The 24,914-nt window shown below is 40.5% G+C and overlaps 1 protein-coding gene across 1 annotated transcript; it reads right to left on the bottom strand.

Annotated features, from left to right (window-relative positions):
- Positions 1-8,315: 8,315 nt before the first annotated feature.
- Positions 8,316-12,077, bottom strand: LOC107385531 (keratin, type II cytoskeletal 8). The gene is made up of 9 exons (XM_015959473.3): positions 11,619-12,077; positions 10,414-10,622; positions 10,260-10,320; positions 10,074-10,169; positions 9,794-9,958; positions 9,583-9,708; positions 9,281-9,501; positions 9,144-9,199; positions 8,316-9,039 (listed from the first exon to the last, which is right to left on the bottom strand). Exons 1-9 carry the CDS (start codon positions 11,976-11,978, stop codon positions 8,930-8,932), a joined length of 1,404 nt encoding a protein of 467 aa, XP_015814959.1. The 5' UTR covers positions 11,979-12,077; the 3' UTR covers positions 8,316-8,929.
- Positions 12,078-24,914: the final 12,837 nt, after the last annotated feature.

The raw sequence follows: 24,914 nt of genomic DNA, 5'->3' as shown, positions 1-24,914 counted from the left end.
AAGTGATCTCCAGCTCCTTATAAACACAGGTAGTTGATGAGGGAAATCACCGCAGCTGGCCGCTCTCCGGAGCCGCCCACCTGCAATGACTTAAGGTGATTAGAGGAATGTGCAGACTCACCCCAAATCCTGACATATTTACCCCAACTGGTACAATGAGTTGCTTCTCATCTCTTTAACAACCATGTGGAAATACATATCTGCTGGTCATAGAAAAGATGTTAGTCTGTTTGAGAAGGGTCAGATCATTAGCATGCATCAAGCAGAGAAAGCATCTAAGGAGATTGCAGAAACGACTAAAACTGGGTTAAGAACTGTCCAACGCATTATTAAAGACTGGTCTGATGAGTCCAGATGGACCCTGTTCCAGAGTGATGGTGCATCAGGGTAAGAGAGGCAGATGAAGCGATGCACTCATCATGCCTAGTGCCTACTGTCCAAGCCTGTGGGGGCAGTGCTATAATCTGAGGTTGCTGCAGTTGGTCAGGTCTAGGTTCAGCAACAGGATGTGCTCCAGGAATGAGGTCAGCTGACTACCTGAATATCCTGAATGACCAGGTGTTATGGAAAAATTTATGTTTATTAATTCTTGATCATGGACTCAATCAACTGAATGTAAATGTATTGCTCTATGCCTCGCTGCATGCTCACTCATTCAGACACACCCACACAAGCCACTCACACATACACACACATTCTTGACTTCCCCCCCACACACACACACATTCTCCCTCTCTCTATAAATAAACACTGTGACCGGATGTTCGGTGCATTTTGCCTCGTGCATCTGCCACAGTTATAACTGTTTGACTTGTTGTTCAATGTCTCCCTTTTCTCTCCGACTATAGGAAATGGGTTATTGATAAACATATTGATAAAATCCGTGACACCAGGTTATTCCATTTCCCCTGATGGCACGAGCATATTCTAAGATGACAATGCCAGGATTCATCGGGCTCAGATAGTGAAAGAGTGGTTCAGGGAGCATGAGACATCATTTTCACACATGGATTGGCCACCATAGAGTCCAGACCTTAACCTCACTGAGAATGTTTGGGATGTGCTGGAGAAGGCTTTGTGCAGAAGTCAGATCTACCATCATCAATGCAAGATCTTGGTGAAACAATAATGTAACACTGGATGGAAATATACCATTGACGTTTCAGAAGATTATCAAAAAAACGCCTTATCAATTTCTTTTTGTTGCATGCAATGCTACAGCAAATATATGTTGTAATCCAAGCTACAGCAATTAAATATTAGTGTGTGATCTTTTTTTTTGGGTGTTACTTTTTTGCTGGGCATTGCTGTTGCATCTTTGAGAGAAACATTGTCAACTTTATAAACTCAAACTAGTCATCATCACACTTGAAGATGTAAAACAGAAAACTTTTCAACAACTAAATTATACATATAAGATAGTTTTTGTCCTAATTAATAGGTAAGCATTCCAATGTGACTGCCAATAACAGATGGCCCCATTACACTCTGCTGGAAACCTCACATAACATATGATAAAGGCATACCTTGCAACTTCTTCATATTTTTTAATCATTTTCTTGTTTCAGGAAACAGCAGAGAACGTCTCAACTAATAGAAGCAAACTATTACATTAGAAACCTCACCACACAGCAGAAGCTCCACCAGGCTTGTGTTATTTGTGGAGATAAAACATCCACATTGTAATTCAGTGGTAGAGTTGCAGTGCTGTTATCCAATCCGAGGCGTGATGTCCAAATATCAGGAAATATGACTCCAAATCCTGCTTTCTGCTGCCACTCTATGCAACAGCAGATTTTTGGTTCTGATGCAAGCAAGCAAGCAATTCTTGGCTCTATTTTTTTTTTTTTGCCCTAAGTACAGCTTACAAGGCATGAATTTCTATCAGAGTCCATTGCAAATGTATTGATTAAATGAGTTTTCCACACCTTAAAGAGAGGAAATAGAAGGTAATTCAAATACATTTATCTAACTTTATGTCAGTGTATGGTCATGTTTATAAAAGCAGGATGTTGGACAGTATCGTGTTCTGGAGCATACAGGTGTGTGTTAACACTATACCATGGAAGGGGGAGAACTTCAAAAATACAATTCAAAAGCTGCTTTTGCTGCCCATCAGCATACAAAGTGGTAAAGGTCATATCCAAACAGTTTAGGATCAATAATTCAAAGGAAAGCAAGATTGTTAGAAAGCATTTAAGACAGTTGCTGGTCTTCCTCAAAGACCCATAATATACTGCAACCAAACACATCACTTCAACACAAACATCTCAGCACAGTGGTGGAGGGGTGATCATTTGGGAATGTTTGTGCGTATCCAAGCACACAGTCAATTGTCATTCTGGAACCAAACTCAAATTAGGGTTAGTATGCAAATAAATGAAAATATTCCCAGGTCATGTTTCTCCTCTTTGCACGATTAACAATCATGTCTGCATGAGCTGTCATGATGACAAACTTTACAGTCAAGTGAAAGCGTTTCAAACAGTTTAATTATGGGGAGGACTTACAGTATGTTGTTTGTCATAAAAAGTGTCTGACACGTGTGATAAAAGGATCATTTGACCAACTTTATACAGTAAAATTATTCTTCTCTGTCTACCTCAAGGCAAAAAGATGAATTGCCTCTAATTATTTACTGTAAAAGTAATGTTTTAATTTGTGGCTGGCATCTTTTTTCAGTCTAACTTGAATCCCTCTGGGTGTAAAACTGAGCGATTGCTGCCAGAAATCTGAGCCTGAGGTGACAACAATCAAAGAGGTTTTCCTGTTAACCTGTCTGTGCAAGATGCACAAGTAAAGATGAGCCAGAGAGCAGGATTAGAGGTTTTAAATTTACCTCAATCCAACAATCAATCAAAATTTATTGTAACATGCTCTTTAAATGTGTGAAACGGAAAGTGTTGTACTGCAATAAAGCAGAAGTTATAGAAGCTTCCCCGACCAATGACAAACAAAAGTGAAAGTGGAAAAGACACAGATCCATGTCTCCTGATAAGCTGCTCCTCATTTTTAAACAATTTTTCCAACATTTGAATGTTTTAATGTATTGGCTGTCTCACCTTGTCTCAGGTACCTAATCAGTTCTTGTCTAGTATACATATCAGTCAAATCCCTATTTGTCTGCTTTCTACATGCGTGAGATTGACATCACTAGTTATCAGACTTCACGACTTATCTGATGTAATATCAGTCATAAATCTATAGCCTGGCAAGCCATTTGTTGGCTTTCAAACTGTCTTTGCATACCCTGGAAGAAGAAGAAGAAGAAGAAGAAGAAGAAGAAGAAGAAGAAGAAGAAGAAGAAGAAGAAGAAGAAGAAGAAGAAGAAGAAGAAGAAGAAAATAGATCTTTTGTCAAACTAAGGACATAAGTGCCTCTGTCTGCTCATGTCTCAAAGGAAACTCCAGGTTTAAATCTTCATCAAAGTTAATTCTAGAGACAGTCCAAATGAGTGCCGTTCCAATGCTGACACCATTTTTGTAGTTTTTCTCTATCACAACTTTGGTGCAAAGCCCGCCCAACGTTTCTCCACAAATAAAGATCAGTGACTGACCTAACCTAAAACTGTTCGGGCCAATGGTAGACCTACAATGGAGTGTGACTAACCTAACCTGCAAAGCTAAATATTTTGCCACTGCTTTGGTAGGTCTAGATCAGTGTTACTCACTCCTGGTCCTGGAGAGCCAGTATCCAGCATGTTTTAGTTTTAACTCCAACACACTTGATTTCAATCAGCAGGTGATTAACAGGCTTCTGCAGAGCTTAAGCTTCTACACAGGTGATTCAACCACTGAATTAACAACAAAACATGCTGGATACCAAGCTCTACAGGACCAGGAGTGAGTACCACCGGTCTAGAGTTCAAGACTAATGAAGCTCTCCTTCCCCTAATGAATGCAAAGGCTTTCACCCAACTATTAGTTGGGATGCATTTTGCAGGCATTCAACTCTCATGCAAAGTTCATGCTTTTACTTTCTGTTTCATGCCTTCCTATGCTATTTTGCTTTGCTTTTAAAATGTAGGAAAAGTTTAGAGACATTCATTTTAGGGGTACAGTTTACTGCTGGTGATGATTGGTGCGACTGAAGCACTAAGACATTTGAATTTAAAATAAAGCTATTATTGGCCAGGTGCCTCAGATTTACATACATGAAAAGACGGGCAGTTCTAATATTTGGTTCCAGGATGTCGTCTTCTTTTCAAACCCAAAAGTCTCTGCAGGTTTTGGAAAAATGTTTTTCTAATTCATGATTTGAATTTCTTGAAAGGTGAACCTGAATTTAGAGATGAAGTCCTGACAATAAACATTTTTGCTGCAGATGTCAAGTCAAATGTACCTAAACATTCAGAACAACCAACAGTGACTAAAGTACTGTGCATTGAATTGGTCCAGAACCATAAATAGAAACCATAAACGCATAATGCATATAGATAGGAATAAAGAGCATCATGAAATGCAATGAAATTTAAAAAGACTTCAAATGAAGGCATAACTATAGCATTAAATGTTAAATTGGTTGCTCGTTTTTAGATTGGAGCCAAGCGTACAGAGAACAGAACCTTGTGTGACTCCACAGGCTGCTGCTACACATGAAGGCATAATCATAATCATGTCATGAGGTGAGGGTGGAGATGGCAGACCATGTGTGGTGGTGGGTTCAGGAGGCAGGAGAGCAGGCACGGATGAAATAAAGATGGATTTAATAGTAACCGGGAGCGACAGGACAAACGAGGACATGCACATTCAATGATCCAACGAAGACAGGTACAAGACGGGAGGTATAAATACACAGGGAGAATTAGGAACACATGGGCATATTAACGAGGGGCAGGTGAGAACAATAGGACTAATTAAGGCAGGAGCGACGCAGTCAGGGAGGCCGGGGCAGATCATGACAAATCACACATAGGCTGTGTCTCAATTCAGGGTCTGCATCCTTCGAAGGACCCAGCCTACTCGGCCGACGTGGGCTGGGTCCTCCGTCGGCCGGGTAGACCGGATGTTAACGGCTGTGAATTTGGACAGGCCTAGCCTTCATGAATCCCCGCCTCTCCCTCGGCGAACGTTCCGTCGCCTAGCAACCGTGGAACCGCTGAGCAGAAGGGAGAAGGAACTTTAAACGATGGAGCTCAAAGTTTTATTTAGATCTTCAATCATTTCCTTGAATGTTGGAGAGCTAATTCGGAGAAAATACTTTAGACAAGCTGAGCCTGAGCAAAGATGTGATTATAGTTTTTAATACTTTCTAAGGGTCTTCATTTGACCAAAACCCATTTATCACCTTTTAAGACTTTAAGACCCAGCGGCTACCCTCTAGTAAACAATTCTCATTTGTAAACAAAAATAAAAATCAAGAGTTTAATGCAGAACTGATTTTATTTAGATATTTCTTTTATATGTACATGTTTAATCTTTATTCACCATTTTTTTCTAGCAAAGTAAAAAGCTGTCAAAGTTCTCCACTCTCTCCTGTGCCCTCTGCTGCTCTGCCTCCCTCTGCAGCCTCATGTCCTCCCTGATCAGCTCCAGAAGCTGGTCATCGCTGGCACCTTCCCCTGGATGCCCATTTTCTCCAGAATAGTCTTAACAAACATGTAAGAAAAGAAACAGGAAGAGAAAGGAGGACAACAGGTTATTCCTTTCATATTTTCACAGAAAAAAATAAACTCAAACGAGTTTTTAAAATATGAGATGTTATTGTACCTCCATGCCACAGCCGCCGAATACTTTGCTCCGGTGATCATGTGGTCCATCTCCGCCCTAAGCTTAATAAATTCCCTGGTTTTCTCTATTGTCCCTAAAATACAAACTCCTATTAAAATCAGGGGGAAAACGTAGCGGGAGAAGTACGACACCGAGCGGCCGAACATACGAGCCGAGACCGCAATACAAGCACTTTTACTGTAACATTTCAAACTAAAATAACGTTCATGTCTCACCAAAAGTCCTTAACCTAACAGTTTTCAAGTTTATACTTACATTTATATGCGCAATCCTCTCCAACAGCTCCCGCTTCACTGTCCGCCATTGTTTTTAAGTTTTTCTGCCGGCCGGCCTGCAAGGCATCTTGGGAAATGCTACCTATTGAAGGATACACCGGACCCATGCTTCATTCAGGCGAAAAGAAGGCCGCATTCGTCGACCGCATTTGAAGGAGTCTTCAAATTGGGACAGGCCTAGTCGCGGCGCTGTGACGTAACCGGCCGACGAATCCGGCCGACGTAGGATGCAGACCCTGAATTGAGACACAGCCATATTTTTACTGCTGATCCATTAATTACAGATCCTTCACACAGCTTTAGTCACAACAAACCACAAATGTTGTATAACTGCAATACACAATATGAATTTCTAAAGGTCAAGCCATACTAGCCAAGAAGAAAATCTAAGGAAGAAAAGAAGAAAAGCACAGAGTGAGCACAAACATGACTTCTATGTTGATTTGGACCCTGGAAGGTGAAAGAGACCTGATGCAATGCTGCTTTCTTTTTCATTATTTTTATTTATTTTTTTGCTGAAAATGCACAAACATCTGAATTACTTTAGATATGTTAGCTAGTGTGTTCAGAGTTATGGTAAATAGAAGCCATTTGTAGTAGTAAATGTATGTGTGAGTCTTGTTATTTTAGATTTCAAGCAAGGAGCCTTCCATTTTTTAGACAATTAGAAAGAGTTCTGCTGTGTGGTGGAGTAACTAATGCTAACGTTAGCTTCTAATAAGCGAGACGTTCTCTGTTGTTTCCTGGATGCCAAACCAACAACATCCTTCCCCATCGTGAGCCAAGATGGGAGAGTCCATGAATCATAAGTGACAGTGTGACGTAGATCTGTGAGGCTTTTCAAATCCTAGAGTTTCATCATCTATTTTCTATCATAAGCTAATGCAGGAGATAGGTGTAGGAGACTATTTTAATGTTCAGCCTCTATGAAAAACTCAGAGTGACCGATTATAATCAGAAATAAGATTAAAAAAATTCTTTTCAGTGCTGCAATGGACTGACAACATTTCCAGGGTGTCCCCGGCTGCTTGTCCAGACATTGTTGGAGATGGGCTGGATGGCTTTTTCAGTGTTCCACACCTTTAAAATGCTAGACTGTTAATTGGATTAATTGATTATTGCCTGAAATATGAAACAATGAATATTTTTTTGTAAATGTTCTATGAAATGAACAGTTTTTTTTTATTTCGTTACATTAAAACAATATAACAACAGACAAATAATTGTGGCTCTTGCTACCTGTACACTCTCCACCAGAGGGCAGTAGAAACAAATAGGATTGAATATAGGTTTCTGATGAAGGTACAAATCCTGATGCTGCATCTGGAGGTCTTGAGGCCACAGGGGGTATGATGCTGATTTGTGACAATAGTCCACTGTTACGGCTGCCAGCCTGGCCAGTGGGATGCAGGAGCCAGGATCACCTAGCCCTGGTGATCAAGCCTGACACTGCCCATCCTCCTCTCTTCCAGGCTGCTGAGGAGCACAGCTGAGCTGAATCCTGTTGATGACCCACACCTGAGATAAAAAGGCTGTGCCTTCACCAGTCTGGGAGGCAGCAGTGCAGGGGTTCTGCTGTCCTCCAGGCCTCGTCTTGGGTTTATCCCCTTCGTTTTGATGAGTTTTAACTTTATCAGTTTTAACTCTGAGTGATCCAAGTGGATCTTTGTTTGATGTCGACTTGGGTGACTCTGTTTTAAGGTTAACATCGTAGTTTACCGACTTTGGGATTTTAAAACACTCGGTGTTTTTGTAGTGTGTCGGTTTTTATTGTCAACTTGTGTTTTTAAAGCATCTTCTGTTTCGGTAAAACTTTTAACAACGTTTTAACCGGGTGTTTTAATGTTGATGATTCGCCCTTTAAATGTTAACCTTTTGGTCTTGATTTTGTTTGTTTGGCATTAGTTTAATAATGCTCTCCATCCGTTTGCCCTTGTTTTTTGGAACCTTTTACAACACTTAAAACCATTTTAACTCCACTGTTGCATTTCTTATGTTACCCCCTCCTTCACATTTCAACACCTCCTGTCGGGGACGTAACATCCACAATGGGTTCATCAGTATAATATCTCCGAGTGGTGATCCTGAGTGATAACAGTATTTTTGAGAGTTCTCGATCTTTGTATTGATAAGTGTTCATGTGTGCAAATATGAGCACATTCTCCAGACAGTAACACACACACACACACACACACACACACACACACACACACACACACACACACACACACACACACACACACACACACACACACACACACACACACACACACACACACACACACACACACACACACACACACACACACCATTTTATTTCCTCAGATTCGTTTTATTCAGATTCATTTGCATGAACATTCTCCAGAATTATCACTGAGAAGGCTTCTAAAACATTCCTGTTTCCACAACAGGTTTTGGCTGAAGGCTGCTGGAAGGACAAACAAAGATAAAACAGCAGAGTGTTAAAAAAACAAAATGAGCAAACCCTCAACCAATCAGCTCACAGTCGTAACTGTAAACATGTTCTGTATTTTGTATTTTTTCAGTGATCTGATTTGGTCGGTGACTTGCTCTTCTTATTTGTTCTCAAATCTAAAAGTTGTGAGCGACAACTCTGACATAATACGGATGTTCACTTTTCTCGCTAAGTTTCAACACTCCACACAAAACTTTGTTTTTTACATATTTATTGGATGTCAGTGCAGAAAGAAAAATAAAATGCCATGATAACTGACCTGAACCTTCAGAACCATCTGTTATAAGTGTTTGAACGGATGACATAACAGAAGGATTGTTTTTTAGGTTGCTCGGCTCTTTTCCTTAGCATGTTTGACAGCATTGCCTATAGCACCATAAAGGCTCAAATTTAGCTGGAACTCAGGTTTCTGAAGGGAAAGAAGGATGGATCTCCTTTGTTTGCGGACTTTAATAGATCCTTCTACTGCTGGTTGTTGAGACTGTGGACTTGGTGATGGCACCGCCGCCGTAACCGCCAGACAGGCTGCCAAAGCCATATCCTCCAGAGCTGGACAGTCCTAGAGCACAACACAAATGTGAATTGTTATTTGTTTTTATCTACTTTGTGTGTCCACCTTTTGAACCATGACCAGTGAAAGTAAATGGCGGCTGTAACACTTACCACCTCCAGAAGACGTCTGCTGCACATGAATGGTGGCACTGGGACCAGTGGCCAGCCTAAAAGGTGCATTAATGGAGAGTTAGTAATTCTTCTATCAGAAACAAATCCAGAACAGTAATTATTTCAGCAGTGCCCACCTGTGCTCCTCTCCTTCCAGCAGTTTTCTGTAGGTGGCAATCTCAATGTCCAGAGCAAGCTTGATGTTCATCAGGTCCTGGTACTCACGCACTTGGCGGGCCATGTCTGTCTTGGCTTTCTGCAGAGCATCCTCCAAATCCTTGATGCGGAGCTTGGCATCCTTCACTGCCAACTCACCACGCTCCTCGGCCTCTGCGATCTGAGCCTCGAGGTTGGCTCTCTGTGTAAAACAAACCACAAATGATTTAAACTGTCCTAATCGAGCTGCTCTGGTAGTGAAGAGGTGGAGAGGCACACGTACCTGAGCCTTGACTGCCTCGATCTCGTTCTGAAGACGGGCGATCATGCGGTTCAACTCAGAAATCTCAGACTTTGTTGAACGTAGGTCTGAGTCAAACTGTCCTGCAGATTGCGTCATCTCGTCGTACTATCGATAAAGAACAGGAAGTGCTCTAAGAGTTTGAATCAAAAGAGTGGATGGTGATGGTGTCATTAGAGGAGGATGTATTCACCTTCTGTTTGTACCATGACTCTGCCTCGGCCTTGCTGCGGTTGGCGATGTCCTCATACTGAGCGCGCACTTCAGCCACAATGGAGTCCATGTCAAGTTGGCGACTGTTGTCCATCTCCACAACGACAGAGGTGTCCTTGACCTGGCCCTGCAGCTCGTTGAGTTCCTACAAAAGCAAATGTTGTTGTTTTTAGCAAATCTTGGTGATCTTCAGATAAAAAACGATTGTTTTATGATTCAAGAGCTAACAAAAACAAGATTGGTTTGAACGTTGTACGTACAGCTTCATACACAGCCCGGAGGAAGTTAATCTCATCCTGGAGAGAATCAACTTTAGCCTCCAGCTCCACCTTGTTCATGTAGGCACCATCCACATCCTGGGAAGAAAATGATCAAAACAAAAAGCATTACTACCTTTTTAGGGCATTCTTAAGTTTAAAAGCAATATTTAGTTTATATCTTCACACCTTCTTCAAGAGCACAAAGTCATTCTCAGCAGCTGAACGCTTGTTGATTTCATCCTCATACCTGTGGCAAAAAAGGGAAAAGTGTTCGTTGTTATCGTGCATGAAATTCACGAAAGAGCACCATCATTGTGCATCAGCTTTTATAAACACTCACTTTGTCTTGAAGTCCTCCACCAAGTTCTGACTGTTTCTCAGCTCTCCCTCCAGCTTGGTCCTCTCATTGCCGAGCCCATCAAGCTGCCTGCGCAGGTTGGCGATGTAAGCCTCAAACATGCTGTCGATGTTGGAGCGGGTGGTGGTCTGATTCTGCAGGAGGCTCCACTTGGTCTCCAGCATCTTGTTCTGCTGCTCCAGGAAGCGGACCTGAGGAGAGAGGTATAAAACTTTAATTTGTTGTGTTCAGATAATTAAACGGACTGTTGTTGAGATTGTGAATAAAACTGTGTTTTGGTAGGAAAAGGTGTGTAAAAAGGGATTTGAAGGGCACATCATTTCTGCTGTCAGGTGCTAAGATCCCTCTCCTTACCAACTCAGTATTTGTGCATCAAAACTGCCACGCCCATGAAAACTCAAGGAGAGACTTTTTTGCATTTATAAAAGAAAAAGCTGTAAAGCGCTGTTTAGTTTTTTCAAATACTTCATCTAGATGTCAGGTGACCAAAGGTATTTGAGCCCTTATTTGTTCTGTTGAGCTATGACTCATGCTGTCTGCCCTGCTGAGCTATCTAAGCCACAAGGTTTCTGAATCCATAAAAAACTAGGTGTGGCAGACCGACCGCAGAGGACAATGCAGTACAGCACTTTGAAAGGATCACTTTCCTTTATATTTGAATGGCGACTTTCAGAATTGGGAGAACTGGTAAGACGTAGAACGCCATATGATGACTTACACAGATGCAGTTTACGGTTTTAAAATCTAAATCAAGTAAAAGCCAATTTATAACTTAGCACTTAACATTCATGTTGCCCTTGACGACCAGGTGATAGGTGCAATGTGCAAATGGCAGACTTTGGACTCTGTGGTGGTGGAGCAGATAGATCCCTGCTCTGTCAGCCAGGTGAAAATGGCAGTAGCATGATTACCTCACGTGGCAGAGAGGCTGGTCTTGATTTTGAGTCATTTTTGGATGAACTTAGTATCTTTGCAAACTCATCAGCGGTCAACACAGCTTTCTTTTGTTTCAGCAACACAAACCGATAAACTTTTAACTTCCTGAAAACGTTTACTTTCTCATTGTTTTTTTTAAACATGGGTCAAAGATGTGAGATAATTAGATTTTGTTTTTTAAACACGTGTTTGTTTTGTGTCATAAATGAGGTTTATAGTAACTGCACAGACATAAAGAGACAGAAACCGACCTTGTCAATGAAGGAGGCGAAGCGGTTGTTGAGGGTCTTGATCTGCTCCTTCTCCTGGGTGCGGACAGCTTGAATGTTGGGGTCAATCTCCAGATTCAGAGGTGCCAGCAGGCTCTTGTTGACTTGGACAGATGTAATTGGTGCTACTGCAAGTTGTTGGCCAAAACTACCGCCAAACCCACCGCCAAAACCTCCTGCCCTTGTCTGGGACATGGAGCTAAAGTTACCCCCATAGCTGGAGGACTGAATCATGCCGTAGCCAGGTGAAGAACCCAGGGTATGGCTTGTCCTGAAAGAACTGCTCCCTGGTGAGGACCTTCTGACGCTGCTGGAGGTGTGAACTGACACTGCCTTCCTCATCTTTGCTAAAGATTGTCCTCTGGCTGAGCAAGAGAAAGCTGAAGAAATGCAGTCTTCAAAAGGAGAGCCAAGTCCCTCTGAGTGTCCGACTGCTCCCTCTGTCCGCTTTTATATGGTTCTGCCCCCACCCCACCTTCACACCCATGTGTCTGCAGGAGCGGCCAGTCCTGTTCAACAGGTAGGGAGAGATTGCCATAAGATAAGCTGGGCCACACCCTGCAATGGGAAAGGCTTCAACGAGTAAGAAAGAGAACAGTCAACGTTTAAGCACTATTATGTGATTGAAAACATTCTCTTTGTGGGTTCATTTTACTCCGTTTTGGACATCCTCATGCACTTACAGGAGCAAGAGAGCACTCACAATAAAAGCAAACATTTAAATAATCTTTTCTGAAGACACATGAATGGATTCCTGCACAATTTAACCTGTTCTGTGTTATCTTTGTGCTGCCTGTATTTACAAGGCAGTGATGAAACTGAACCAAACTAAAGACTAAACTACAGGCCTGAAGAATTATTACAGGTTTATCCACATGAAAGCCCAAGGGGGGATTACCTAATTAAAATCTAGTTACAACAGAGAGATAAAAAATAAATCTATAATACTTGTAAAAACAAATTACCTCACAAAGTCCTAAGCTTCAGGCTTTTTTGATTTACATTTTATTGCTTTTAGTAACAATCCCTTCATAATAATCAGATCTGTGGTATATTAAAGATTTGAAGACATCCTTAAGCATTCATGCAGTCCATCACACCCACTCCTTTTTTGCCCTCTCTGCACTTGTTTTTAGCAGTTAAGGACGGCATTTTTTAGCATCACACCCAAACATTTCACACAAGCGTTCCTTTAATTTCCACTAACTTAACCTCTGACCACAAACTAATGTTTAGGTGAATACATATAAGGGAAAAATGTTAGTTTCATACAAAGTTTAAACAGGTGCATTTTACCAAGTAACCGCTGATCTATCAGGAGCTAGATGAGCATGCAGATTTCTGGATTTTCCTGCTTTTTCTTAAGCTGTGTAGCTTTTTAACAGTAGTACTCAATGTGCATGCTTTGGGCCACATGACACCAATAAATCAGGTCACACAATGTTGATGGAGGCTAGGCAAAACTGTAGCACTTGGGCCAAACATTTGCAGCATTAAAGACGTCATCATACATAGATCCAGGTGGTCTCTGTACAGGGCAGATTCCCAGAGATGCATTTGTTGCAGACGAGGAAAAAGGAGAGAATGGATATTAAACAACCATCCCTAGAGCTTTGTCCATTCTTGCTGAGAAACATCATCATCATCGGTCATGCTGTATTTACTGGAAGTCAAGCCTGGTCAGGTCTGGGTTATTCATAGCAGCTAAATGTGGTTGTGTAAAGGATGAGTAATGAGAGTCACTGAAGTGTGTGAGAAGATCAAGATTCTACCAAAAAAAAAAAAAGTAGAAACTATTGATGCAGGCTGGAGTTGAGTTTAGTTTAACCATCACAACACATGTGTTGAAACTGTTGTCAGATTGCCTCTCCACCCAGTCTGACCAGGTTCCTCATACCTGTCTTGCACAATCCTTAACGAAGCACAAACCAGAAGTTGCAATCACCATAAAAAACATGATTTGTGGACAAATCTGATCTATTAAGGCCTGATGCTGTTCATGGTGGTATTAATTTCCACGATGCTTGAAGCTGTGGTCCTCACGCCAGCAACATTCGATGGAATGCACTAGATAACAAAACTTAAAACTATTTGGAGAAAGCAGCCCTATTTAAGATCATATCTCAAACTGATCTACTGTGAAACCTACTTAGTGGACTTTCTTTTTGTACTGCTGTACTATGTATGGGTGTGGACTCTCCACAGTGTCTAAGGTGTGGTTCTGAAGGTTATCCTTCTTCAAACTGGATATATGAATGAGTTGCTGCACAAACTGGCACCATAATGAACTGATTTATTGAAGAAAGACCGCATGAAGGAATCGCTGATGAAAGCCCACCTGTGGATGGATTATAAAGTAATTTGACCACACGACGTGATAATACTTTCCTATCCATGATTCAAAAACAAGATGTGATTCAGACCTGCAGAGTTTATCTCACAGTCACACCAGGTTAACGCCTGGGGGTGTGGCAAATGTTCACAATGAAGTCATTACAATGACTTTCAAAGTGTGTTTCTGCTTTTTGTATTAGCTGCAGCAAAATTCACACAGAATTAAAAAAACTTGTGCTTTTAAGTTAAGTTTGAGATGCATGCCTAAAGAAAATTACATTTTTGTTGCTTAGCGTCCTCACACCCGAAGGCAACTAGAGAAAAATTTACTTGAATTCCACTGAGAAGATTTGTGAGTCTGTTCATTGTCACAGGAGTTTCTGTTGGTTTTATTAAAACTTTGCCTCTGGTAGTAGAAACCTGTTGCACCACTTGTGTCTTCCATGTCTTGGAGGGATTTACTTAGCTTTTTTTTTTCTTCAGTTTTTTAATCGCAATTCTTCATTTGAAATATCTTGCAGCCACTCATTGGTTGTGCGGGCGATTGTTTGGGATCACTGTCTAATGCAAGATCCAACCACCTAACCGTAACACCTAACACCTAACCCTCTCACTGATGGAAGGAGGTTTTTGCCCCAAATCCATTCATCCTTCCCCTAATGCGGCTCAGTCGTCCTGTCCTTTTAGCATTAAAACGATTCCAAAACATAATATTCCCACCCCCATGCTTCTCAGTGAGTATGGTGTTCTTGGGATGCAACTCAGCTTTCTTCTCTCTCCAAACACAGCAAGTGGTGTTAATACCAGAGAGTTCTATTTTGGTCTCAACTGACCACATGACCCTTTCCCAGTCCTCCTCTGGGTTCTCTATAGCATCTCTGGATATCTTTAGACGGGCCTGGACATGTTCTGGCTTAAGCAGAGGGATTTTTCGAGCGCTGCATGAACTGTGTAGTTCTGGGCTGATCATTTGTACCCCACAAGATGAGATCTTGCACAGAGCCTCAGGTTGAGGGAGATGGTCAGTGATCTTGTCTTGATTCCATTTTCAAAATATTGCTCCAACATTTGATCGCTTCTCACAAGCTGCTTGCCTATTGTTGGCTGGCTGTCCTTGGACAGCTCTGTGGTCTTGGCCATGGTGGAAGTAGGAATTTGAGTGTTTGAAGGTGTGGACAGGTGTCATTTACACAGATAACGAGTTCAAAGAGGTGTCGTGGCCAACAATTGTCTGATAGGGTTTTTTTGGCCACTTGGAATTCCGGCAAAGTAGGTTCTAAAAAAGGGGGCTGGTATCCTATACCTGTTACTAATAGGAAAGCCCAATCCCAATACTCACACTTCCGCCCTTTAGTTGCACGTTCTCGGCCAGGGGTGCAAGCGCATATGGTGATCCGATTCTCAAGTACAGAAGGTGACCACGCCTCTTTTGCACCCTTGACCGCTTGCATCACTTTGCCGAAGTCTGCATATTTGTGGATTTCAGGCAAGAGTATTTTCCACAATCCATTGCTGCGTGGGAATTTTGAGAAGAAGGCAGGGGAGAGGGAAGTCTGGGCCTCTCGACTAAGGCTACTGCCCTACGCGACCCGACTCCAGATAAGCGGATGAAAATGGATGGATGGATGGATGGATGGATGGATGGATGGAAAGCAGAACAATGGCTCAAGTGCCCTTTCTGAAATTATTTTCAAATGAAAGAAGTTCATTTTAAGACAAATAAGGATATTTATTATAATCTAAATGTTTTAGACTAAGATTTAATGTGGACAGCAATTAATGTAAATTTAGTCAAATGATTGTTTGTTTGAAAGCGGAGCTCCCTGTCCCAGTTCGTCACAGATGTGTACTACACACTCAAAGCCTCACTTGGAGGCTGTAAACAAAATGTCCCAACTGTGATGTTTTTATTTCATTCAGTCAGTCATTTTAAACATTATTTTAGTAGATATGTAACTTTAAATGACTCGGTATGGTTTCTGTGACAAAAAAATTCTAAACTTGGACTTTCTTAGTCTAAATAAATAGTAGTAAAGGTGGTAATGCAGATACGTTTTAATGAAAGTTGTGTTGCTATTGCTAGTTGTAATTCCCCAAAACAAGAATAGTTTATCTAACCTCACTTTTTTATATTTCTGTTCAAATAAGCCACCAAACAGTTAGTTAGCTGTGTGTTTTAGGGTTAAAATATGTCCTTCATTTATTGTCTTTAAATGACAAAATAAGAAAACAGTGTCCTTGTTCAGGTCAAGTTGGACATTTTGTGACATCCTTTGGTTTTTGTTCCCCAAATGCATGGACAAGATGTTAGATTATCATGCAGGTTCAAGGCCTATCACATTCATTCATGGGCAACAGTAGCTCAGGAGGTAGAACGGACCGTCCAGTAATAGAAGGGTTGTAGGATCAATCCCGGTTCCTGCAGAGAATGCTGCTGTTGTGTCTTTGGTCAAGGCACATAACCCACCTTGCCTGTTGCTGGTGGTTGGAGGGACCGGGGAGCCAGTGTCTCGCTTCACTCAGTGTGGTCCTAGGGCAGCTGTGACTACATTGTAGCTCATCACCACCAGAGTGTAAATGCATGTGCGCATGGGTGGATGACTGATTGTGTCATAAAGTGCCTTGGGGGGGCTCTAGGACTCTAGAAGGTGCTACATCCAAAATATACGTTGCCATGTTGAAAACTGCTTTCATGGATGGGGATCGACTGAGGTTGGTACCTGCTGTAAATCATCAGCTGGGTGGAGAAGACACTCATCAAATTAACAGGCTGTACAAACCTGTCAAGAGATAAATCTGGAAGCATCTGTGGTCATCACCAAGACAAGACCAAGTCAGAGTGAACTCAGACCTAAGCTAGAAGTGAACTCTGAGGGTTGAAGCCCAAATTCAAGACAGGGCAGGTTTATGAAAATATGTGAAATATGCTAAATTACAAAGTGTTGACTGACTCGTTTAGAAACAGCTGGGTACGGTGGACTCCCCAGTCAAACGCACAAACTTAACTAAAGAGTAATAGAAATAGATTTTCAAATCAATACTGCAGCTGAGTGATGTACTACCTTAGACTCAGGTTCTGCATTCAACTTAATCTTCATGATGTTTTGAAACAGAACCTCTGCAGCTCTGCATGGGCAGTATGAAATGTATGATTAGATTAAACTGAATTGTTCCCAGCCACACCTTGACCACATCTAAGCAAGTTAAAAGATAATTAAAGCATCCACAGAACATCCTGCATTATGACCCAAGATTTACAACCTATCATTGTGTTTGAAAGTGTCTGGGTTTTTTTTGTCTTTTTTTTGTGCATCTCCTAAGCTCTAGTACAAAGAAAAAACAGCTAGACAGTATTCTACTGACTGTGTGAAGAATGAAGCCAAGTAAGAACCATAAAACACACTTTTATTCTGTGCTCAGAAGCAACACAAAGTTATTGTGATTTCCCCCCAGTATTTATTAGAAACCACATTTAAATGTATGCGTTGTGACAGGATAACAATGTCAACACAGAAAGAATGCAAGTATTTAACTGGTAGATGCAGACACCTTAGAAATGTGCTTTTTTATTCCATTTCTTACAATCAAATTTTATCAGTGTATTTTAAATGGGATTTTAAAATCTGCTGTTTTAAGTTGTCGTGTTCTTGACGTTTTTGCACCTGGAAAGCACATTGAATTGTTTTTGTGTATGAAATGTGCTAAATAAATAAAGTTGCCTTGCCTAGCAGTTCTTAACTGTGGTAGATTGTTATTAGCAAAACAATTTGTAGAAAAGGTCAATCGTGATTTGAAAGTTTAGAAGAACATCATCAGCAAAGAAAGAAACAGCAAGTTAGACCTTTTAGATGTTGCAAATCATTTTCACATCAAGGTTCAGGAAAGCCAGAAGGTAACAGTATTTATGTGTAGAAAAGTGTGATCAAAGTACAAAAGTAACAGGAATAATACTCTTAAGAGAGGAATTCCAACAGTGATGGTGTTGTAAATACACCCCTCTGTGCTTCCTTTGACATTCTTTATGGTTCTGGGTGTGTTCATCATTATGGAGTAGTGAAGGAAAGGGTTTGAGAACGGGCCTCCCAATTTCACCACCTGCAAGTGGTCCACGCCCTTACAACAAAGAGACCTCAAGTCAAGCTTGGAAATGTTTGGGAGAAGCCAAGCCAACAGATGAGAATGTGGATAACCTGCAGGGATGAATCTGTAAAAGTTAGTTAGCACAAAAAAGAGTGTCTGTTGAAACGTTCCTGGAGACTAAACACGCTCAGCTGCATTGCAGCGTAGCTGCTGCAGGCTCATTTCACACGGTCGTAAAAGTGGTTGCACACTGGCACATTTCCAGCGGCCTCTTCACAGATCCATAAAGCATCAAGGTTTTAGGTTACAATAATGGACTTTAACATTGCACACTCAAACACACACCCAATCAAACAGATTTCCTTATAAGGGCACTGTAATGACTTCTATTTATTGTGGGCAGGTAACCCGACTTTAGATCAGACCTATGAGCTTACCAGGCTCTCCTAAAGGACATTGTGTCTCATGATTGCCCAAATGTTGCTTTTTATACCATAAAATAGTACACCACACATACTTTTCCTCTCAGACTGAATGTTGGGCTGCACCCGCCTGAAAGCTCTGCAGTCTCATTTGATGACTCACACCTTATCAGACAGGTGAGATCATGAAAGTAGTCTGGCCAAACAAAGTCCTAGCAACCGATCACATTCATTGTGTGAGAGAGCATTTGGAGACATCTGCTTTTATATGATGTCACACACGTTACCTGTCTCACACATTGTTTTCCTTCTATTGAGTTTGCAATTTTCTCTGCTGTGATTAAGGGTGAACAAATATGTTTACTGTCTGTGTGCATGTGCTTGCATGTGTATGTGTGTGTGAGAATGTATATGTTCCTCACATCATTCTCAGTTTTTGGTGCTGTATAACAGATGTTAGCATGCTAACCCCTTCAACTAGATGTGAAAGCATCACAAAATGGTTGTGAAACATCCATTTTTATTGAATTAGCTAGTTTGCTAACATCATGTGCAACAGTGATATATGCAGTGTACTACTAATTCAACTGTTATACTTACCCCTCCTTTCCACCGAATGCAATAGCATCATGTAATGTCCACAACACATACTTTGCAGTAACGGTGCCATTATAGTGGATGGGGTTTCTTTCTATCGGCAGCAAAGTGTAACATTTTGGACGAAGCAAAGGGACACTATCATCACATTTCAAATCTAAACAAACTCCACAGTTTAGATCGGGCTAGACAGGAAATCAAATACAAAAGCAGTGTAAAACTTCTTTCAAAACTAAAGTCACATGCAGACAAACGTAATTTCCTATGAAACCCCCGTAGCCGATGTAAACAGAAGAGAGAATAAATCATGGACTTCTTTTGGATACATGCAGCTGTCTTTCTCCTTGCTTGTTATTGTGTGGAATTCTGAAATCTCACGTGGTGTTGCAATTCTCCCGTGATTTTGTGACTTGCAAGACCAGCAGCGTGGACTGCTTTTGCTCCTGTTCCACGTCAAAATAGCTCCAGGTTGGAAGGAAGATTGCTGGTTAAACGCATCTTTTCTATTGCATGTCACTTTCTTGTCCAGTGGAAAAAAGGGATAAGAAGGTTTATTTGTTGTAATTAAAGTGCAAATTGGCTACTGCACTCAAACAGCAAATGGGGGGGGGGGTGTCTTTACAGTATGTTCTAAATGGAAACAGGCTTCGACACAAACGGTTGTTTTCCGCTTGGTCCTGGAGCTCAACCAGTGTCTATTTAACATAACATAATATTGTTTTTGGACAATAAAATTTGCAGGAGTCAAAACTCGACTTTGGAAAAAGTGGGGGAGGACATGCCATGCCCCCCCCCCCCCCCAAAAAAAAAATAAAATTTACATCCATGAAGACACATCAAAGGTAGAGGCACTGTTAGCATGTTTGAATTATGACCCACATCAGATGCAGGTGTGACTGAAAAGGAAAGTGCTTTGGTTTACTGTGAAAGTTTATTTTTCTTTTTGTTTATTTTGTACTTTTAAAATCAAGGTTATGCAGATATCTTAAGAGTAACTTTGTTCAGAGTGATTCCAGCTTGGAAGATTAAGATGGGAAAGTCGGTAACTGGACTTCCGGTTATGGCGCGAGGCTGAACAGACGCATGTGAGAGCTCCCGTGAACAACTATGTAAAGTGACCTGTCTAGTACCTGTATTCGATTTTAAAGACCTCTCTAATTTATAACCAGTGAACGTGTGGCTGAGATGGCGCCAAAATCAGATAAAAAGACACTAATAATGGCGAAGAACGAGTCGGGCCCAGACCCATGTGAGGCAGTTGCGGTGGCTAATGCTAGCGACTCTTTAGAAGCTAGTAGCTCAGACCGCCTGCCGGAGGCTAACAGCTCAGATTTTATACTATAAACTCTTCAAGCGATGAGAGACGACTTCATATCAAGGTTTGACGGACTCCTACAGGCAATAAAGGGAGTCCAAACAGAGCTTAAGGCGATGGCAATGCGAGTCACGGAGGTGGAAGGTAGAATAAGCACCAACCAAGATGAACGCGGCCATGAAAGCTATTGTCAGAGGCCTGATGCTTAAAGTTGTTGACTTAGAAAACCAGACTCGCCGATCCAATCTTCGTATTTTGGGTATTCCTGAAGGTAAAGAGAAATCGGATGCCTGTGGGTTTCTCGAGAGGTGGCTGCCGGAGGTGTTTGGTGTGGAAACATTCCACCAACCTGTGCAAATCCATCAGGCCTACAGGCTGGGACGTGTTGGTGAAACAGCAGGAGCTGGAGCGTCCAACCACTGACAGGCTACTCGACCCCGTGTGATGTTGGTGAAACTTCTGAATTATGTTGACAAAACACGGATAATGAACGCAGCAAGACTTAAAGGTACCATACTTTTGGACAATCAGAAAATAATGTTTTTCCCAGATGTCTCGCCTGAATTACTCAAGAGGCAAAAAACTTTTACTGCGGTGAAGAAAGCTTTGGCCTCTCTTTCCATCCCTCCCTGAGGTATGGAATTGTGCATCCTGCGAGGCTCCTGATTACCTACAAGGGAAAATACCACAACTTTGATGATGCAGCTGCAGCAGAGAGGTTTGTGCAAGAACTAAAAAAACCAACAGCAGTAATGGTGACTTAGTAGATGAACAGATTTAGACTGTCATTTAAGGCTACTGCTCAGCTCTGTGTTGGAATGATAAATTGAAATGTGTTTTGTATTGAAACTCAGGATACTTGTGAAAGGTTAATGTGGAATTTTGAATGGGGGCCCATGGTCTACTTAGCCTGCTGCTCCTCCTATGTAGAGGATCGGCACAGCTCCATGGCAAGGCTCAGAACAGAGCCTAATCGGATGCAGATTAGGTCAGGGAGGGTGGGGGAATGTTTGAGGGGGTTTCAGGTGGGTTTTTTTTTTGTATTTTTTTCTCTCTCCCCTGCAAAGTCACTTTATATCTTGTCGTCTATGTTGTATGTTACTTATAGATTGTTCAAGTTTTAGAGCTAAGTTAATTCTACCTTTGCTCGAAATGTTTAAAGACTCTTATAACAGGGGTTTATTCCCTACGTCACTAAACATTGCAATGATTTCATTGATATTAAAACCTGAAAAGACACCCACTCATTGTGGATCTTATAGACCAATATCACTACTCAATAATGATTTAAAAATTTTGTGTGAAGCATTGACAAGCAGACTAGAGGAGGTCATTCCCTGCATAGTCCATCCAGACCAATGTGGATTTGTACGAGGCTGCTATGGTCTCCATAATATAAGAAGACTTCTCAATATTTTACATGAGAAAGCAGGCTTTCTAGAAAACTCAGGCCTATCTTTAGACGCTGAGAAAGCATTTGACAGGATAGAATGGGAATATTTACTTCAAGTTCTGCAGAGGTTTGGTTGAGGTCTGAACTTTCTTAAATGGATTAGCCCTGTATATTCCAACCCACAGGCCAAAATAATGACTAATGGACTTATTTCTGCAACTTTTAATTTTAAACGAGGAACAAGACAGGGCTGTCCCCTTTCCCCATTGCTATTTGTTTTGGCCATTGAGCCTCTCGCTATGGCCATTCGTGAAGAGGGGAATATAACAGGAATAAAAACTAATAATATGGAACACAAAATTTCCTTGTATGCAGATGATATTATATTATTCTGTACTAATTTAGCAAGATCACTCCCAAACTTACTTACCTTGATAACAACTTTTGGTACTATTTCAGGTTACAAAATAAATAATGACAAATCAGTAATAATGTTCCTATCTGATAAAGAGAGACTAAATCCCCCAATCAAAACTTCTTTTTCCACCTCAAAATATGGGTTTTCTTATTTAGGAGTTAAAATTACCCCTACAATAGGGAAAATAATTTCAGCCAATTATACACCTTTAGCAAATACAATTTCCGAACAAATTAATAAATGGACAATATTTCTATGATAGGATGTATAAATATTTTGAAAATGTCAGTTCTTGGTAGGTTTTTTATACCTTTTTCAGTCTATTCCACTCTCCCCACCTCTTAGTTATTTTAAATCTTTAAATAAGACATTCACCAATTTTATTTGGAACAATAAACGACCACGACTTAGACTCTCATTATTATATTTACCATATAGATAGAGGAGGATTGCAGGTTCCAAACTTATTGTGGTACTCCTGGGCAGCTCAAATTAGGATGGGTATGTGTTTTACTTTGAACCAATAAATAAATCCCCAGCTTGGGTCAATATTGAGGCTCAAAATATTGCAATTTCTCCAAACTTATATATATATATATATATATATATATATATATATATATATATATATATATATATTTTTTTTTTTCATCAAATATAAAGAAATTGTTCAAAGTAACCAAAACCCCATTTTTAAAAAATATAATTAAAATATGACACGAGGTAGGTAACTGCCTTGATGGGACTAGACAGCTATTTCCTCTTACGCCAATTTTTGGCAATGAAGAATTCCCTCCAGGGGGAATCGACCCAGGATTTAAAACTTGGTCTCTAAAAGGACTAGCAACAATCTCTGACTTATATAAAGGAACGAATATGAGAAATTTCCAAGACCTAGTGACCAACTTTAGTATTCCCAAAAACACTTTTTTAAATATCTTCAAGTTAGAAACTTCATTAAATCAAGTCAAAGTGGTAACCTTGCCCCACCTGCACCATTAACTTTAGATGAGATTGTGTCTAAATATAAGTCAGGTAAGGGACAGATTTCCATTATATATAACGAGATAATTAAAAGTTCTAAAGATTCATCAATGAACATCTTCAGAGCCTGGAACTCCGATATGGGTGGAACCATATCAGAGGAAGAGTGGACAGAAACTTGTTCTTTAATGAAGACCCAGTCTGTTAATACAAACTCCAAATTACTTCAGTACAAATGGATGACCAGACAATATATCACACCAACTAAGTTACATAAGTTCAACTCTGATGTACCTGACACATGTATCAAATGTAAGCCTCAAAGGGGATCCTTATTTCATTGTATGTGGGAATGTCAACCAATATTACATTTTTGGAAGGAGACTCTTTTAATTATTGGTAAAATAATTAATGAAGTAATACCTGTAGACCCTAAGTTGTGTGTTTTAAACATATATCCTAACAACTTTATCCTTTCTAATTCTAAAAAAAAACATCTTATGGATATTTGCCTATTGGAGGTTAAAAGATGTATTGCACGTTGCTAGAAAAAAACCTAACATTTGTGCAACCTCAGACTGGTTGAAAGCTATGACATCCTTTGTGGCTTTAGAACGAATAAGCTATTTTACAAAAAAATATGTTAGATAAATTTGATGAGATCTGGAAGTTATTTTTTGCTTTTTTGAAACGGGTAATACAATGTGAAACAACAAAGTAATTTGATATTGTCAATGTATGCAGGAGGTGTATGTCTTTTTCTTTCCTTTTTTCACTTTATCTCATTCCCTTCTTTGTTTTTGTTCTACTTCAAACATACCATGCATTCGTGTTTGCTAACAGAAGGGAAATGAAAATTGGTATTGGGCTCAATGTTTTCATGTTTGTGTTTATTTATATATTTATGCCACATAATTGTCTCTTGTCCTTTTTTTACTTTATGTTTTGAGTGGAGATATTTTCATTATATGTGTTGGTACCCAAATGAAGAAAATCAATTAAAAAATGTTTAAAAAAAAAGATGGGAAAGTCAACTTAAGTCAAAACGTATCATCTAAGAGGAATTATTTCCATTTAAAACAACTAACTCAAAATATGACTTCAAACTGTTTTTAATCAAACTGGTACACTTTCTTCACCATCCATGAGTGTTTGTGTGTGCACTCAGAATGATAACCAGGTGCCTTTACTCTCACTCAATCTTTACTTCCTTGTTATTGTTGTGTAGGATGTTTCCAGGAGGTTGAGTCACAGCTATGGGAAACATGGCTTAGGCTACTTTAGGCTCAGATCTGAGTAGATTAACTTACTCATGAAAATCCCTCGCTGATTTTCCTAACTGACACATTTTTAAGTGTAGTTATGATTTTACAACATTCGTATTCAACATCTTTAATAAGAGAACTGACCATTGAACAGATTGCTTGTGTAACACACACACAACTTGTTTGAGTAGGTTGTTTTGCATTGTGCACATTCCTAGCACACAACCCACCCAAAGGTGCAGCATGATTAGTGGCCTCCGGTGACTCAGTACTGCAAGTAAAGGGCATGACCTGATTTCGGTGTACTGATCAGTAGGGCTGGGCGGATCGATCTAAAATATCGATATTATCGATCTAACGTTGGTATTGTGTATTTATTAGATATCTGCGTGATGGTATCGATTCAGTTTCTTCTAGCCTGGCAAGCCATGACGTACTCACCGCTACAGATGTCGGTCAACGAGGCAGTC

This window comes from Nothobranchius furzeri, chromosome 3, assembly GCF_043380555.1.
Source record: "Nothobranchius furzeri strain GRZ-AD chromosome 3, NfurGRZ-RIMD1, whole genome shotgun sequence".
Lineage (NCBI taxonomy): Eukaryota > Metazoa > Chordata > Actinopteri > Cyprinodontiformes > Nothobranchiidae > Nothobranchius > Nothobranchius furzeri.
The sequence above is the reverse complement of the archived record's forward strand: the minus strand, read 5'-3'. Positions and strand labels throughout refer to the sequence as shown.